At 42.3% G+C, this 17426-nt stretch overlaps 3 protein-coding genes across 7 annotated transcripts in view; 2 read left to right on the top strand and 1 right to left on the bottom strand.

The window, feature by feature from the left end:
* Positions 1–48: 48 nt before the first annotated feature.
* Positions 49–17426, bottom strand: part of Yif1 (Yip1d-interacting factor 1) — a 23817-nt gene continuing 6439 nt past the window's right edge. Inside the window, exons 1-4 of one of the 5 annotated variants that reach the window (XM_070217977.1) lie at positions 2022–2178; positions 1167–1708; positions 501–887; positions 49–441 (exon numbers count right to left, since the gene is read on the bottom strand). In XM_070217977.1, the coding sequence (XP_070074078.1) occupies positions 208–441; positions 501–887; positions 1167–1708; positions 2022–2043 (1185 nt within the window). In that variant the 5' untranslated portion in view covers positions 2044–2178 and the 3' untranslated portion in view covers positions 49–207. Of the gene's footprint in view, positions 442–500; positions 888–1166; positions 1709–1994; positions 2190–17426 lie in introns of those variants that run through there. The other 4 variants (XM_017142925.3, XM_070217976.1, XR_011419506.1 and 1 more) reach the window with 4 other exon arrangements.
* On the top strand, positions 6409–8791 carry LOC108058299 (uncharacterized). The gene is made up of 3 exons (XM_017142951.3): positions 6409–6653; positions 6719–7759; positions 7819–8791. The coding sequence occupies exons 1-3, from the start codon at positions 6581–6583 to the stop codon at positions 7848–7850; spliced, it is 1146 nt and encodes a 381-aa protein (XP_016998440.2). The 5' UTR covers positions 6409–6580; the 3' UTR covers positions 7851–8791.
* Positions 10150–17426, top strand: part of amon (prohormone processing protease amontillado) — an 18532-nt gene continuing 11255 nt past the window's right edge. Inside the window, exon 1 of the mRNA XM_017142939.3 lies at positions 10150–10739. Within this exon, the coding sequence (XP_016998428.2) occupies positions 10527–10739 (213 nt within the window). The 5' untranslated portion in view covers positions 10150–10526. The remainder of the gene's footprint in view (positions 10740–17426) is intronic.

Consider the following 17426-nt stretch of genomic DNA (forward strand, 5'->3'; position numbering starts at 1 on the left):
CACGTTACAGTAAAAGAGACTAAAATTTCAATAAAATTATATAAAAAATTCGATTTCATAGCTGGTATTTATTTATAAAACGTGTGTGTTGTTTCTAACAAAAATATGCTTATCTCACGCGAATCTGAGGGGATTTAACATGCTGGAAATGACTTGGCCTGGGGTTCAACCCAAGGAGTCTGCAAATTAGCCTATCTAGGCGGTTGGTTAGAAGGTTTTCGGGATCGCAAGCACCTCCGCCTCCGGCAGATACAAATGCTTGGAGAGGAGGAAAGCGAACAGCGCCTGGCCCACGACCACCATGAACAGGAAGTAGAGCTTTCGCTTCTTCCCGCCGCTGTAGTCGAATTGCTGAGGATTTCCGTAGGGATCGTAGTTGATGGCGCCACTGGGAGCAGCCGGTGAGTTGTCCTGCAGCAACTTGGTTCGCAATGTGCGGAGCTATTGATGAAATTTAAATTACTTAACGTTCCTCATATGAACTCCTATCCAAAACTCACCAGGAAGAAGCCAAAGGAGAAACTGGTGTACGCCAGCGCAATATAATATCCAGATTTGAAGAAGAGCGTGCTGACCATCAGACAGACCACTATATTAACGTACTTGTACCCCGTGAAGGCCAGCAGATCCAGAGTCTTCAGGCTCGTCTTCACATTCATTACGTACAGGGCTATGGAGTAAATGACCAGTTCGAAAATGCTGTAGGCCATGGCGCTGGATGCCTGGATGCCCAGCTGCTCGGGCGAGAAGCGCTTCTGCATGCCCAGCAGCAGGCCAGCCACAATCACGTACGTGATGTAGCCCATGGTGGGCAGATAGAGATCCGGGGCATTCACATCGTAGCGCGGCTGCACGGGGTGCTCTTGGTCGTAGCGCAGGGACCAGTCCTAAAAAGGTTTATCATTAATGGTTTAGTTAATCTTTCAACTTGGAAGCCTAATCACTAGACCTCGGATTTTGCATATTTTAATAGGAAAAAGATAGATCGATTCCGAAAACACCAAAGTTCGTTTCAATAAAAATATAGTTTAAAATTAATGGCATATTTTATTTTTTTTTGCATATTTGCATAAAATGCATATGCATAAACACCTACCTAAAAATATTGGTAAAAATCGGAAAAAAATGGAAAACTATGCAAAATGCAAAGTCTACTAATCACTCACCTTGTGAATATAGGGAAAGAAGAGCAGCCGCAGCTTCCGGCCCACATAGGCATTGTCCACGGCAAAATAGTACTTGAGCTTGGCCACCGGCACCCACTTCTCGAACTGGTTCTCCATGATCTGCTTGCCCTGATCCGCCAGCCTTTGGCCGTACTGCATGGCCATGTCCTGGACAATGGGCTGCTGGAACATGGCGAACTGTGGATACTGTCCGGTGGGCAGGGGTTGCTGTCCAGGAGGAGCCCCTGGTTGAGCAGGTGGTGCTCCCATGCCGAAGGGCGCCTGTTGTGGAGGAGCCTGTGGTGCTCCGTAGCCGTAACCCGCTGGCTGCTGCTGCTGCGATGGATTCTGGCCGAGATTGGGGTCGAAGCCATAGCTGGGCGCCGGAGCAGGTGCACCATACATATTGGGATCGAGCATAGCAGGGCCAGTGGGCGGGGCCATGAAGGTGGCGCCACCGCCCATCATCGGAGCCGCGGGACCCATGGCGTTGACATCGCTCACCCGCTTCGGTGGCCTTGGACGACCGGTGGCAGCTGCGGCTATTTCGGGGCAAACAGTGGGTGGTTAGTGGAGGATCAGTGGCAATTGGGAAAGCGGGGGAACACAGGCAATCAAGCTACAGCACAGCACGGAACGAAAACGCAGGGCGGGGGCGGATTGCAGGATGCAGGATGCAGTGGAAGCCACAGAACTGGGTAACGTGCAACGTAAACAGTGAGCACTCCGGCTGCCTCCCGGTTCCCGAATTTGGTCGGGGTCGAGAGCTCCGGAGCGGCTGCACCGGACTTCCTTCGGTTATACTTGCTTGCGTAGCCTGATCCTTACAGTTCTCCCACTTACGGTTCCGCATACCCGCGTTCGGATTGTAGTTCATCTTCCTGTCCTGGGCGAGTGGATGTGGATGGTTGATCAGATTGGGATTGTATTCGAAATTTCGGTTTTAACACATCACCCAAAACACCGATAGTCGCCTTCGAGCATAGATTTCTTCCAATTGGACAAACATCGATAACAACGCAACTATGAGCAAGATATATGGATTTATTCAGGGAACGTAACTGTTATAAGTTTTACTTTAAAAATCACACTTTAACAGTTATTTTCTGATTTGTAAAGTAAAACTCAAAGAATAACTGTTATTTTTTGAGTTTTATAATAAAAGTTGACAAATAACAGTTATTCGTCGTGATCAAAAATAAAACTCAAACTTGATTTATGGCGATTTTGTGGGTAAACAAAATTTAAAAAAAATATAGGTATAAAATATGTGCGGTTGCCTTTTTTAACAAATTTTTAGTAAGTTATAAAAAGCACGGGTATCATGTTTTTTTTAATTATTTCATTTTTTCAAAAATGTCAAAGGAATAACTGTTATTCATAAAAATCAAAAAATAACAGTTATTTTTTTAGTTTTATTATAAAAATCAAAAAATAAAAATCATTACGGATTTGTAAACTACAATGGCTAATAAAAATTGTGGTGTATTTAAAAAATTTTTAGGACCCTTCTAAGTGCGTGATTTTTTTGTATGAAAAATTTACAATAACAGTTATTTTCGTTCCCTGGATTATGTGCGTCAAGTTAGCGTCGGTGACTTTAGCGGCGATAGCGGAACGGTGGAATTTGGAACACGGGGCCAATTTTTATTTTTTGATTTCTGGGGCTTCTGGGGGCCAAATCGAACAATTTTAACTGTAAACTTGTTTAGAATGAAATTCTCTTTCGATCTAGATAGGTTGCAAGCCTATCCGACTTCTAGAAGTATATTAAAAATCTATTCTAAAAATCGTGTCCCCACAATTTTTTTTATTGCTCCCCTCACAGAGGTTGTACCAATATGCACGGTAAACATGATTATTGGGCGTTAGTTCAAGCTTTTTGTCAGAAAGTTTCATTAAGCTAAAGCCGTCAGTTTTTGAGAAAATCGCCTAACAGTGAATGCACCTCGGATTTTCCCCATACAAAAAAGGGGGGCAACTGTTAAATTGCACAGGGCTCCACTCTCAGACGTTGTACCAACATGCACGGTATATTGGCAGATTGGGGATCGCCTAAAGCAAGTTCAGTGAAAAAATCATAAAGATAAAGCCGTCAGTTTTTGAGAAAATCGCTTTACAGTGGGGGGAGATAAATAGTTAAAAGAAGTGCCGCCAAATTCAAATTTGAACCAGTAAGTTCCAAGACATGAACCACTATGTAAAAAATGTATTCATGACACTAACCATATGGGAAAATATTTCTGTTTCGACGCTAACTCTATTTTCAATTAATTAGACTTTCACAGACGTTGTACCAACATGCACGGTACATCATTGGAAAGGAAATTTATTTTACTAATTAACTATTGTGGTTCGGTTAACGAAAAGCCGTCAGTTTTTGAGAAAAACGCATAGCGCGTTGTCGCCATCTCATTTGTTCCGAAATTGGAACCAGAACGACCCTGTTCTACGCTCCCAATAGGAACCAGAACGACCCTGTTCTACGCTCCCAAGACTCTTACCACATGGGAAAATATTTATGTTTCGACGCTAACTCTATTTTCAATTAATTAGACTTTCACAGACGTTGTACCAACATGCACGGTACATCATTGGAAAGGAAAATTATTTTACTAATTAACTATTGTGGTTCGGTTAACGAAAAGCCGTCAGTTTTTGAGAAAAACGCATAGCGCGTTGTCGCCATCTCATTTGTTCCGAAATTGGAACCAGAACGACCCTGTTCTACGCTCCCAATAGGAACCAGAACGACCCTGTTCTACGCTCCCAAGACTCTTACCACATGGGAAAATATTTATGTTTCGACGCTAACTCTATTTTCAATTAATTAGACTTTCACAGACGTTGTACCAACATGCACGGTACATCATTGGAAAGGAAAATTATTTTACTAATTAACTATTGTGGTTCGGTTAACGAAAAGCCGTCAGTTTTTGAGAAAAACGCATAGCGCGTTGTCGCCATCTCATTTGTTCCAATTTTGTAACTAAGAACACATTATATCGATATTTTATATCGATACTTTGATAAAAGCAAGCTGAAAGTGTGGCATCACTCCCGATTCGCGGGAACTTTACTTCTTGGCGCCATAAAATATAAAAACGAAAGTATGTTATATAATATTTTCAACGAAATACAGACATAATAAATGATACATAAAATTTATCAGGCGAGCAAGTATAATCTAAGGCATGTCTGTATTTCGTTGAAAATGTTATATAACATACTTTCGTTTTTATATTTTATGGCGCCAAGAAGTAAAGTTCCCGCGAATCGGGAGTGATGCCACACTTTCAGCTTGCTTTTATCAAAGTATCGATATAAAATATCGATATAATGTGTTCTTAGTTACAAAATTGGAACAAATGAGATGGCGACAACGCGCTATGCGTTTTTCTCAAAAACTGACGGCTTTTCGTTAACCGAACCACAATAGTTAATTAGTAAAATAATTTTCCTTTCCAATGATGTACCGTGCATGTTGGTACAACGTCTGTGAAAGTCTAATTAATTGAAAATAGAGTTAGCGTCGAAACATAAATATTTTCCCATGTGGTAAGTGTCTTGGGAGCGTAGAACAGGGTCGTTCTGGTTCCTATTGGGAGCGTAGAACAGGGTCGTTCTGGTTCCAATTTCGGAACAAATGAGATGGCGACAACGCGCTATGCGTTTTTCTCAAAAACTGACGGCTTTTCGTTAACCGAACCACAATAGTTAATTAGTAAAATAAATTTCCTTTCCAATGATGTACCGTGCATGTTGGTACAACGTCTGTGAAAGTCTAATTAATTGAAAATAGAGTTAGCGTCGAAACATAAATATTTTCCCATGTGGTAAGAGTCTTGGGAGCGTAGAACAGGGTCGTTCTGGTTCCTATTGGGAGCGTAGAACAGGGTCGTTCTGGTTCCAATTTCGGAACAAATGAGATGGCGACAACGCGCTATGCGTTTTTCTCAAAAACTGACGGCTTTTCGTTAACCGAACCACAATAGTTAATTAGTAAAATAAATTTCCTTTCCAATGATGTACCGTGCATGTTGGTACAACGTCTGTGAAAGTCTAATTAATTGAAAATAGAGTTAGCGTCGAAACAGAAATATTTTCCCATATGGTTAGTGTCATGAATACATTTTTTACATAGTGGTTCATGTCTTGGAACTTACTGGTTCAAATTTGAATTTGGCGGCACTTCTTTTAACTATTTATCTCCCCCCACTGTAAAGCGATTTTCTCAAAAACTGACGGCTTTATCTTTATGATTTTTTCACTGAACTTGCTTTAGGCGATCCCCAATCTGCCAATATACCGTGCATGTTGGTACAACGTCTGAGAGTGGAGCCCTGTGCAATTTAACAGTTGCCCCCCTTTTTTGTATGGGGAAAATCCGAGGTGCATTCACTGTTAGGCGATTTTCTCAAAAACTGACGGCTTTAGCTTAATGATACTTTCTGACAAGAAGCTTGAACTAACGCCCAATAATCATGTTTACCGTGCATATTGGTACAACCTCTGTGAGGGGAGCAATAAAAAAAATTGTGGGGACACGATTTTTAGAATAGATTTTTAATATACTTCTAGAAGTCGGATAGGCTTGCAACCTATCTAGATCGAAAGAGAATTTCATTCTAAACAAGTTTACAGTTAAAATTGTTCGATTTGGCCCCCAGAAGCCCCAGAAATCAAAAAATAAAAATTGGCCCCGTGTTCCAAATTCCACCGTTCCGCTATCGCCGCTAAAGTCACCGACGCTAACTTGACGCACATCCCTGGATTTATTTAAAATTGGATGTGGTATTTTTAGTAGTATTTATAAATACCGGAAAATCCCTGCTATACTAGGGGGATTCCCTAAACTGTTGAATTGCTGAATTGTTGAATTTTGGTCAGCTGTTAATCAGCTGTTCCATACAAAGTCAACTTTCAGAAATTTCAGCAATTCAACAGCCTCGGGGCTGTTGAAAATTTTGTTGAATTGCTGAAAAGCCAGCCTTTTTTTAAAGTCGTGGCAACCCTGTAACATTTTAGTATCACCAGTACGCATTATTTATTTTAAAATCAACTTAAAAAGCATATTTGTGGTTCTTTTTACCTTTATAACACTTTTAGACAGTAACTAGCAATAATAAATCAAATTTTACATGCTTAAAGTTCCGTGAAATTTTTCAACAAATAACAGCTGTTTGGAAATTCAACAGTTTAGGGAATGCCCCTACTATACTATCGACTCGCGATAGTCCACTGTCAAGTGGCATCCCCAAAATCGATTGGCGGCAATACAAAAATTCCTTAATTTTTGATTTAATTACTTTATTTATCAATTTGCACAAGTTATTAATTTATATGTGGCTCGCGCACTTACATACATCTTGCAGAAGCCTTTTCCGTGATAAGTAACTAATAAATGTGATTCCATGGACAACAGCGCATTTATTAAGCGGCGTTCTTTGACGCTCAGCACGCGTCTCCTGCAAAAACGACACAGTGGTGAGTGTTTTGTTTACACAGGAGTGTTTTCCCAGGAAAACCCATTAAATTAACTCTTTTTACAGCTTCGCCGCAGAGTTGCGGGCGCCCAGGAAGCGGCCACGATGTGAGCGTCTCCCTGGAAACTCCTGGCTCGCCCAACGCCTCCACAATCGGGGTAATCACCTCCGATGTGGAGAGCACTCCGCCGCACAAGCACAAGCCCAGTTTGGACGACAGTGTGGACTTCTCGCCGCGCCTGGACGTGAGTCTCTCGCCCAACTGCCTCTTCTCGCAGACCCTGGCCACCGAAAGCCCGGAGGTGGGATGGCGTTGGAATCGGAGTAATGCCACCACGGACAGTGGCTTCGATTCCGCCGAAATGGGAAGCTTGAGTCAGCGGGAACGCAGGCGGCAGATCGCCTTCAAGGGCGTCGAGGATCGGCGCAGTCAGCTGGACAACGAGCAGTGGCGGGCGAAGCAGATGCGGGCCAATGATCTCCTCAAGGAGCGCTGCGCCCGGCTCAACAGCCAGCTGGACCAGATAGCCGTGTCGGAGGCGGTTAATCCGCTGCAAACGCCCAAGATCCCGCCACCTGTAGCTGCCCGCACACGGTCGGCCTGCAAGAAAGTTGAGCCGGAGCCGGAGCCAGTGCTTCCCGATCCCATGGCCGACTTCCTCAACGACTCGGAGACGGATCTCTTCCTGCTCGAGGCCTCCCAGCAACTGGAGTCGAAGGTTGAGCACCAAGAAGCACCTAAACCCAAACCGAGCACCAGCACCACACCCACCAGCCACCATCACAACGCAAAGCGACCCTCCTTCTACATGAAGTTTCTGGAAGACGAGAGCGAGGGCGACGAGGACTGGCTGAGCGCCCTGGAGGAGGCTGTGCAGCAGGCCACGATGCCCAAGAAGCCGCGCACCTCGCTGCAGCGCTACAAGTCGATGCCAACTACGGGAGGTTCCTCCGGCGGAGTGTCCACGCTGACCAATGTAGTGGCCAGTGGCCAGGGTTCGAGCACCTGTACAAGTTCCTCCTCCGCTTCGGGGTCAGGATTGAAGAATACTCCGCGGATTAAGCGGCATGCCAGCTCACATGCCCTCTCCCCAGCCACTTCACATGGTAAGTTGGAGTGAATTTAAGTTCCAAAGATCAAAGCTCATCCTTTTTCTTTCCAACAGCGCGCGGCAAACTCTTCGGCAGCCGGAAATGAAACCCGAACACCATCATCTTCCCAACCCAGCGAATACCCAATTGTGATGAGCAAAGTTAGATTTAAGCACTTTCGTTTTGTTGCCCTTTTCCTTTTCCTTGACCATTCTGTATACGAGTACGCTAATTGATTCAAGCAGCTCTTAAGCGTCTTTGTAAATGTAAATTTAAGGCTAATTAAAAATTAATTGTAATTTAAAGCAGGTCCCGTCAATTGTCGCGTCGAATGTTCAGCGCATGCGACTCGCCATATGTTCGGCATTATCAAGCCGGGAATGCGCCGCCCACCTGCACAGGCGGCAGGGACGTACAGGTGGATGCGACTGGCCACCGACAACAGCCAGTGAATTGTCGGCCCCCGGTTGTGCTTTCATTCACCGATACGATGCGAAACGAGTGCGACAGCCTTTTAAATTAATTGAAATGTAGGCGAAGGATTTCTGTTTTGATATTCTCGTTGTGTTTATATATAGGTCAGTGCGAATTTATCACGGCTTTGAGCTGCTTGGGAAGCAGCTTACAAACTCAACAAAACTACTATTTCATTTTAAGCGAGATTTTAGAGTATATTCAGATTCTATATAATATATACTTGATACGCAGCATTATTAGTCGATTAGGTTCTTTTTAAAGTCGTTCAGAATTCTTATTTTTGTGGAGCATCTATAAAAATCTAACATTTTACCTTTCACATATATCGAAATAGCTTTATTTCTTGTTTTATTCCGAGGTTGTTAACCGAAATAATTCAACAAATTACAATTTAAGCCAAGTATTGTTATCTTAAAGTTACTTTAAAAAGTTATTTTTAGTTTTTTTCATAATAAGTTTAGAATCTACTTCATATTTATAAGGAAGATTAAAAAACAGGCCTTAATATTATAGTGTAAACAAATGTTTTCCATACTTTGATCAAATAAAAACTTCAACTTTTCATTGAAATCTGTAAAAATATTTTTAAAATAAGGTATCTACAAGTTTTATCTTAAATTAAGGACTATGATGTATTAAAACAGGTTAATATTTTGCAGGTATTCCATAAATGTGCATGCTAAACCAATCAAGCCGATATTAACCCTCATTCAATTTACGGAAGGTTCATAAAATTAAGTTTAAAATGTAATGAGGCGCCTGAAAAAAGGGATTTCCCTGGGAGGCAGAATTTATGGCGAATGAAATCAAAATATGGGAATTCCCATCTCGCACTTAAACGTGGTTGAAACAATCAAGTTGGCATAAAAAGCCGGCGAAAGTTTGCCCCCAGCTGTCTTCACTTTTCGCTTGGGCTGCAGTTTAAAGGCTTGGATGCTCGGTGCTTGGGGCTTTATGAACCTATTTGGGCTAAGGTCAAAGTTGAAGCCCTTTCGCAGCCATTACGCGTAAGAGGCAATTGCGTTCATGTTTATGAATAGTCCTCAGAAGTCCCCTCTGCACTCTGGAGCATGTGACTCTGTGCCGAAAGTCGGCGAAAGTCAAGTATGCTGCCATATGTTCACGGAGCGCAGCATAAACCAATGGCAAAACAGTGGCTAAAACTTAGAATTGGGAGTGGGGGGTTGTGGGTGGCTAATGGCAGCGGGCGGCCAAATTGGTGACGTCTGCGGGTCGCTAAAACCGCTGCAAAAGCCAAGCCAGCCGGGATGGCAAGCCGGAGTCAGGGGGAAAAGCCAAAGGAAAAGCTTAGCTAACGCAGCTGAGCGCTAGCAGGCGTACAGAGGCGTAGTAGGAGTTTTAAGGGGAATTTAGAGTTTCAGAATATTTTTAATTAATAAATTACTTTTTTTTTTAATTTTAAAAGTTAAGCAGGACTCTTTGGGATTATTTTTGTTAAATTGTTGATTAAAACTTGTTTAAATATTAGTAGGCCTTTTAAAATAAAAATCTCAAATAACAATTATTTACGGTCCCTGCACCAAACTAATGATAAGTGTCTTATATTATGTAGAACATGGATCTACTTTCAGGTTTTTTTCAGGATTAAACATACCTTTTAAATTTTAAAATCGCATTTATTTCTTATATTTATAATTAATTATTTTATTTTTTAGCGATAATTACTAGGTGTGCTTTTATATATTCCAAACCACACCCCCTTCATAAAGTCCTGTAACCGCCACTGCGAGAGCGAGCGGGATAGCAGTAGGTCCGTTTAGGGGTGCGTTGAATGGGTGGCTTTTCCTCCGCTATTCGAAGCTTTCAAGTGAGCTTCTCCGCCGGAGCTTTCGCCTCCGCTCTGGCGCTCTGGGGACATTCATAATGGCGTCCACCAATACCGCTGGCGAACAGTTCTCAGCGCGCAGCGCCCCAGTGAAGTCGTGGCAGCGCACAAAAGACCTTAGCCCCAAAAAAGTAACCAAGGAAAGCCCACAGAACTCCAAGCGGAAGGAAAGCACAACAAATACACAATAAGGAAAACAAATCGCCACCACAACAAAAGGACATTTTGCCAGCCGAGCAACTCGATCCTTAAATCCTGGAATACAAAACGCAGGGTGTGCAGTGAAGCGCGGCCTTTAATTTCGACACTCCATCAGCTAGGAAATCCCCCAGAAAAACCCTACCGCCCCACCACCCCCGCCCCGAAAAAGGACATTGTTTTTGAAGGGCTGCCAGTGTTGCCCCATCGTCGCCAGGAGCAAGGAGAACCCGCAGGACCAAGGCGTTCAAGCTGAATTCCATGGCAGCAGCCGCATGGAGCTGGCTGTTGGCCCCATTCCTGCTCCTCCACTTGGCCAGTGCAGGAGCGGGCGGAGGAGGAGCTGCCGGAGCAGGAGGATTGAGTGGTCCCTCCGTGTTCACCAGCTCCTTTCTGGTGCGATTCCGGCGCGGAGTGGACAACGGATTCGCCCATGAAGTGGCCGACAAATACGGCTTCGACAACCTAGGCCCGGTAAGTGGATTGTGCGAAAAATCAATTATTTTATTGCCGTCGGTTCGGTTGGGTTCGTTTTGTTTGGGCCAGGCTTACTAGCTAGAACTTTCAGGTTGACATGCTGCACTTGTCAGGCGATTGTCAGGCGTTAATTGCGATTGCTTGAGGGGATATTTCCCAATTTGTGTGTGTGGTTGCCCAGGAGCGTGATTGGAATGCCAGAGGCAGCTTTTTCGGCCAGCAATCCGCCAAAGTTTTCGCCTCTGGCATTGGCCAACTTCCGTCGGCAGAGCGGCGTAGTTTCCTTTGCATACTGTCAGGCGGAAAATTTGCGCATTGCATGCTAAAAAGCCATTGCATTCGAGCCAAGGTCAAAGTGGCGAAACTAAACTTTGCCACACACGCGGGGTAAATAGCACCATTATTATAGGTCAGTCATTATGCACAGAAATAGCTGCTGTCTGTGGAAGTTTGACCTGTCGTTTTCTAAAGAAAATATTAAATTAAAATATCCTAGAATCCAGTTTTTTACTTCGTTTTTTAAGAATATTTTTTGGTTTTAAATGGATTTTAGTTTGTACATAATAAAAATATTATAAACATACTAAAAATAAAATTTTATGATCTTAATGCAATAAATAATATTAACATATTAACACCTTAAATTGAAATACTAGGAAATCATCCTATAAATGCTTTTATAATTTTTTTAAATTTTCTAAGAAGATTTAACATCCCTTAAAATATATAGTCCTATAAAAATGCTCTTTAAATGACGTTTATACCAAGTTATAAAACCTATTTTCCCCTTTTCCAAGTGCAACGTCAGCAGAGACTTTCACTTTCGTGACAGTGAAGGGTTCTGCAATCCCGACATCGTTGCGATTTCCACAGAGACCACATTTATGTGCCTGGCATCCGTCAAAATAATGCATAACCATCGCCCAATTCTGTCAGCACTTGACAGCTATGACGCGCACTTGTTGCACGCTCCTCGGATTAGGTCAATAACTCACCCGGGGATTCGGGGATTCGAGGATTAATGCGAATTCAAGACCTGGAACGGACGCAATTAATTAGGACCATCAATAACAACTAGAGTGCTTTCAATAGGTTCGGGGAATCGGAATAGAGGGGGGAGGGAATCTATAAAGCAGGCGCTAAATCCAATTAACTCTCCTATTCCTCGGTAATCCGATATCCAGTCGGCACCTGAGGCTCCCCAGCTCCTTGTATATATATAGATACAGAGATGTCCTTGTTATCCACTGGCTTTATTGCGACATCGATGCTGTTTGCAATGGCGCAATCTCATCTGCCGCCATCCGCAACCGAAAGCTGATTGCATGCCACAGTTGCCATGGACACGCCGCTCGGATTGCACAAGCGTACATGCGAGAGTCCTGGTCAGAGTCCTGGAAAAAGGACTAATTGCGTCGGAATGTTTTTCTTTGGGAAAAAAACCCACACAGCATTTGTGCAATTCCAACGACTAATTCCTGGGCCCACAATCAATGGCTGTATCTGCTGCATTTCTGAAAGTCCTTAAAGGGGAATTTGCTTTTTTCTACCCTGCGTAATTATTTATTGATTTTTTATTACCCACTCAAATCCCCGAAATTACCCCCCATCAAGAGCTAACTGATTTCCTGGTGGACCTTTTAAAAATAGAACCCCCTTTGCCCCGATTCAATTACAAATTGCAGCCTATTTGGCTTTTTGCTCGGACTTCGAACTCGTTTTTAGATAATTGCCAAAAATCCCATGCTCTGCGTGGGTGTGGCCCCTTGTAATAAAATTGCGGCACATGTAGAATGTAACAAAAAAATAAGTCGAGTGAAATCTGTTGCTCCTACGTCAAACGCTATCGCCGAATACAAATCAAAATGTATCCCAAAAAAAGCCGAAAACCGAAAGTGTGTGCGCTTCACCCAGGGCAAACTCACTTTTGCTCTCATCCCAATCGATATTGCGTATACGCCGCGTCGTCTTATCTGCGGGACGTTTGACGATGACTGTGTTTAGATTTTATTGCCTTTGATGTTACGACCTTATCGGCAGTAAAACGTTAGATTCAGTCAGCTATTGCCGTGCAAATCTAAATAAATCTCGTAGCCCCGTTGAATGTAATTGCTGGCCGACAAATTCAACAAAATAAAAAAATAAAGGAAAGAAAGGAAGGCAAAGCAAAGAAAGCGAAAGTCAATTTCTTGCTCAAGTAAATACATATGCTTCCTTGCTGCCCACGCAGGATTTGTGCCCACACACTTGGCGGAGTTTTTGATATGAGCAGCAGCTCTGCAATTTTATGCCCAGTGGTTGGCCTAGAATAATTTGCAAAGTTGCCTCGTTGTCTTTGCGATGATTAAAAGTTTACCTACCGACTCAAACTGAAACTGAAGCTGAAAGCCTTTGAGCATGCATAGTGTGTATGTTGGCTCATGTGTACTAACTTTAAAAGCCAACAAACTCACCTGTCAGTGGGCATTTCACCCGCTTTTCCCTCCCCCTTGTCGACCACCAACCACCATCCTTTTGAGCCGCTTGTCGTCGTTGTCGGGCTGTGAGCCAAATCCTTGCATAAAGCGTTAAGTCAGGACTCCTTTTGACGTGGCCAACGGCAACAGGCGTTAGTTGTTTGTCCCCCCTTCCTCCTCTCCCTTCACGACTTGGTGTTACTGTTTGAAAAGCTCTCTTAAGTCCCAAGAACAGCAGCAACAATAGTGATTGCAGGAGCCACAGCAGATTGTTACAAGACGCTTATGGACATACAGAGAAAAGTCAACAAAATTGGTAAGGGTTTTTCATATTATAAGATAGTACTTTTTATAGGAAAGAGCCATTTTAATGGGGAATAAATATCATTAAATAAATATTTATCAAAGAAGCCAATGACTGTTTCCGTTTTCTGGGGATAACAAAAATATATTAAAAATATTTTGTATAGAACAAGAATGTTGCGGTTTTTAATTGTATATAATATTTCAAATTTAGATAGCAATTTCCCCTTTTAAAACTAAACAAGGGACTTTTTTATTTTATAACATACATGGTAAAACTCTAATAAAATATAAAAATAATATTTAATAAAATATTTTTATTTTTTTCATACGTGATATGGACCTGGTTGTTAATAAGGATCTTCCCTTCAGATGTCCTTATTATTTCTCACAGCTAGAAAGTATTTGCTTCCCCTAAGCTTGTCCTACATCTGTCAGGAGTCTCTGAAATGTCAACGCTCATCTGCTATGCATAGTTTCATATTGCTAAGCCATAGTTTCCTCATAAATTATGCAAGAGTGTTGTGACCTTATTAAGATGCCAGCAAGTAACCGTAGTTTGTAGTTGGCCTGCATATCTCGCAGCTCAACGAGCTAAAAAACTTCTCGTGGCCAGGCAAAAACAAAGACCAAACCGTATTTTGTTTTTGTGCTTTCCAGCGGCAAAAGAGTAGATCTTCGAAGACAAATGCTCCAATGACTTTGCGGTCTGACATTGGCACATTCGTCTCCGTTTGCTTATCGCTCGCTGTTTTCCTTTCATTTATTATGCCAAATGAAAAACGAGTTTACAAATTCGGTGGCCGTTCTCTCGCCCCAGATGGTTGCAAATTAAAGGCACGGACATGGACATTTGTAACCCAAGGCTAGCATATGTTGGCAAATACAAGACAAACAAAGGTTCCAGCGGAAAAAAATGAAGAGAAAAGCACTGGACAAACAGAGACGCAGTTGGAGTTCAAGATGCCTGGGAAAAGGTTCGCCCCAAAAACCGCAGGCACACACACACCATACACACCACCCACTTGCACACACAATGCCTTATCACGTATACGCAGTGTTGTGGGCCAAGTCCAGGCGCATTATTTATTTATTTTTAGCCCTGGCATATACATGGTCGATGGTCCTTTGCAGGACAAAGGCTGCCTTTTGTAAGGGGCCAACCAGATGACAACAATTTCTCACAGATGGAAGTTTTACGACTATTAATGCAGCAATTGGCTCTGAATAGTTTTGTCTGCTGGTTTTCCCACAGCATTTAAAGTACTAAAAATAAACCAGTAAAGGAAAAATATTTAAGAAATTTTGAACGGAAACAGGATGTGTGCTTCCTGCACTGTTAGGAATTTATGCTGCTGTTTATGACACAAACACTTGCACTGGTTTATGACCAGCACTCTAAAAATGGCTTTTTCGCTTGCAGCTACTGACTGTAGTTCCTTAAACTAAAATGGAAATGGTAGTGCAATTTATTTCCCCTTAAAGGGATTTAAAAAGGAATAAAATAAATATATAACGAGTATTTTCAGGGAAATACTTAACACAAATCAAGTTTTCTTTGAAAGATTTTCATTCAATTTTGTTCACACTAAAAGGTTGACATTGTCCCAATAAAATTACCCAAGTTACTTTACCTTAAACGGGGCAACTTTTTACTTTGGCCCGGTGAAAATGTGACGACGGAAGCCCAACATCTGGCAAATATTTGCCTTCTTTTCGTTTGCATTTGGGGATATTGTGTTACGCAATTTAGTCCCCTAGATATATATAATTTGATAAATGTGTTTTAAACTATAAATATCATATGATAAGCGGCAGGGACTGGGATTTTATTAGGCACTAATGCTAATTAGAAAGTTTTCGGGTTTCGCATAAACAAGGTCACACAAAGAGCGTAGTTTAACTTTTCTCGATGTTTTGCAGGGAAATATATTCATTTGATGGGGGGAGCTAGAAAAAGGGGAGGTCCTATAAATAGAAAAGCTGTAAACAAGCTGCCTGGCTCAGCGTGGATCAGCTGCCATAATGGAACCAATGGACCGTGCTGCTCTGGGTTTCGCACAGGTGTCTCAGTTGGACAGGTGTCGCTAATGCACACACTCCACTCCTCTTCACAGATCCTTCGTCCTTCGTCCTTGGGCTGCCACAGTGGCTAAACAATTTAATAAATCAACACTCGAGCCTAAGTTTTGTCAAATATTTTGGCCTCAACAAAGGAAAATACTTCGAGTGCCACGGGAAAAAAAGTAAAGTAAAAAGCTACCGAAACGTGCCGCTTGCTCTTTATAAATAATTAAAAAACTTTTCAGCCCCTCAAACCAAAAGTGTCTGCAGTTGATAAACGAGTGTGTGAATAACACACAATACATAATTACTTTTTTCTTTCCTTTTTTTTGCGTGTGCACGCCAGCGAATGTCAAAGGTCAGTTTGGTTGGAAGTTTTCGCTGTTGTTTGCGGCATGCGGCAAATTTCATTCCGAACCAAATTAGATGAAAATCTTGAAATTTAATTAGCCAACTGCCAGCTGGCTCGGTGGCCCATAAAATGTGTCGAGTCCCCACTGTTTGCTTTGAGAAATCTCTCATACGCAGTGTGTGCGCCTGCCCAGCGATGGCATGTCAATGTCAACAGAGTGGCCCACAGATAATTATATATTGTGTGCAGCTGCCCTGCTCCCAATAGAAAAGCGTCTTAAGAGCTTACCACCATTTCACCGCTGTTGGCCTTACATTTTGACCCAGTTTAAAGGGGAAAATAATTAATTTTCAGCTTCCTTTGCAGTTTAAATTCAATTTCAGACTGGAATTCAACTTAAGCCAATGAACAAATCAAATGCCACAAGCACGGGCACATGCCAAGAGCCTCAATCAAAGCTTATTAGTCGAGTTTGTGCGGCGCAGCTGTTTGTCTTTGCCTTTTGCGTCTGCATCCTGCTGAATTATTCACGAGTCCTTTCGGCCCAGGACACTCATTTGCATTTCTCCAATTTGTTGCTTGCCACCTGCCATTGCGAGGTCCTCTAATTCTAAGACTCTGCAAATTTGCATGCCATTTATTGACGACTGGATTTGTGCGGATCGCCAAGCTGTCAATCCAAGCACTCTTATTTGCATTGTTTTCACGCAGAAAAGACAGACGTGTTTTTCGCGTATTTTTCCTGAATTTTTCAATCGAATAAAAGTGCCATTCTTGACAGAAGAAAACGAGGGGGAAGGAAAAAAAACACTTGATGCGGATTTTCTCTATATATCAACGTTTAAATGCCATTGTTTGGTTTCCATGTCAGTGATTTCAGTGCACAAGTGATTTTCACTTGTAGCGATAATTTATGCAAACACAATAGTGCACTGACACGACTCGCACCATTATTGATTGATTGATTAATTGGAATGGGGAAAAATGGGGAGGACAGCCATTTTTCCTAATTAGCCACGTTGCAGTGCGAATCGGCCGAACGTGAACACATTTATCACATTGTAACCCGGACTGCTCCGCTATCTATATTATATTATGTGTATGCCAGTAGTTATTGACGGCTAATGCCACTAGAAAAATTGGCCAGCTTCTGATAAAGTGACTGCGACTGTCCTTGATAAACGGCTGCTGCTGCTGCTGACGTCGGTTAACTAAAATTGACTAACTGGGCGAACAAATTGATGAATGGTTTTCCCTCACGCCGTTCAATATGCGGATACAAATAAAATGTGACGATTGCGTAATGTCTTTTATCGGAGATGTATTTATTATACTGTTCGCATAATCTGTTGCCTAATTTTCAACGGAATGGGAAGTCAGCGAAATTGTGATTGATTTCCTAGACGTTAGGTAAAACCCCAAAAATCTCTAAGGACCTAAAATCCTTTTTATGAGTGCCTAAAAGCATGCAGTAAACAAAAATTTCGCTTTTTGGGGTGTATACTTCGG

Source organism: Drosophila takahashii, chromosome 3R (genome assembly GCF_030179915.1).
Source record: "Drosophila takahashii strain IR98-3 E-12201 chromosome 3R, DtakHiC1v2, whole genome shotgun sequence".
NCBI lineage: Eukaryota > Metazoa > Arthropoda > Insecta > Diptera > Drosophilidae > Drosophila > Drosophila takahashii.

What these genes read in the sequence shown, in the direction of transcription:
- LOC108058299 (XM_017142951.3), top strand. Translation starts at nt 6,581, where the DNA reads ATGGACAACAGCGCATTTATTAAGCGGCGTTCTTTGACGCTCAGCACG. An exon ending in CCTGCAAAAACGACACAGTG is followed by an intron (nt 6,654 to 6,718) that starts GTGAGTGTTTTG and finishes CTCTTTTTACAG; the next exon opens with CTTCGCCGCAGAGTTGCGGG. An exon ending in CTCCCCAGCCACTTCACATG is followed by an intron (nt 7,760 to 7,818) that starts GTAAGTTGGAGT and finishes TCTTTCCAACAG; the next exon opens with CGCGCGGCAAACTCTTCGGC.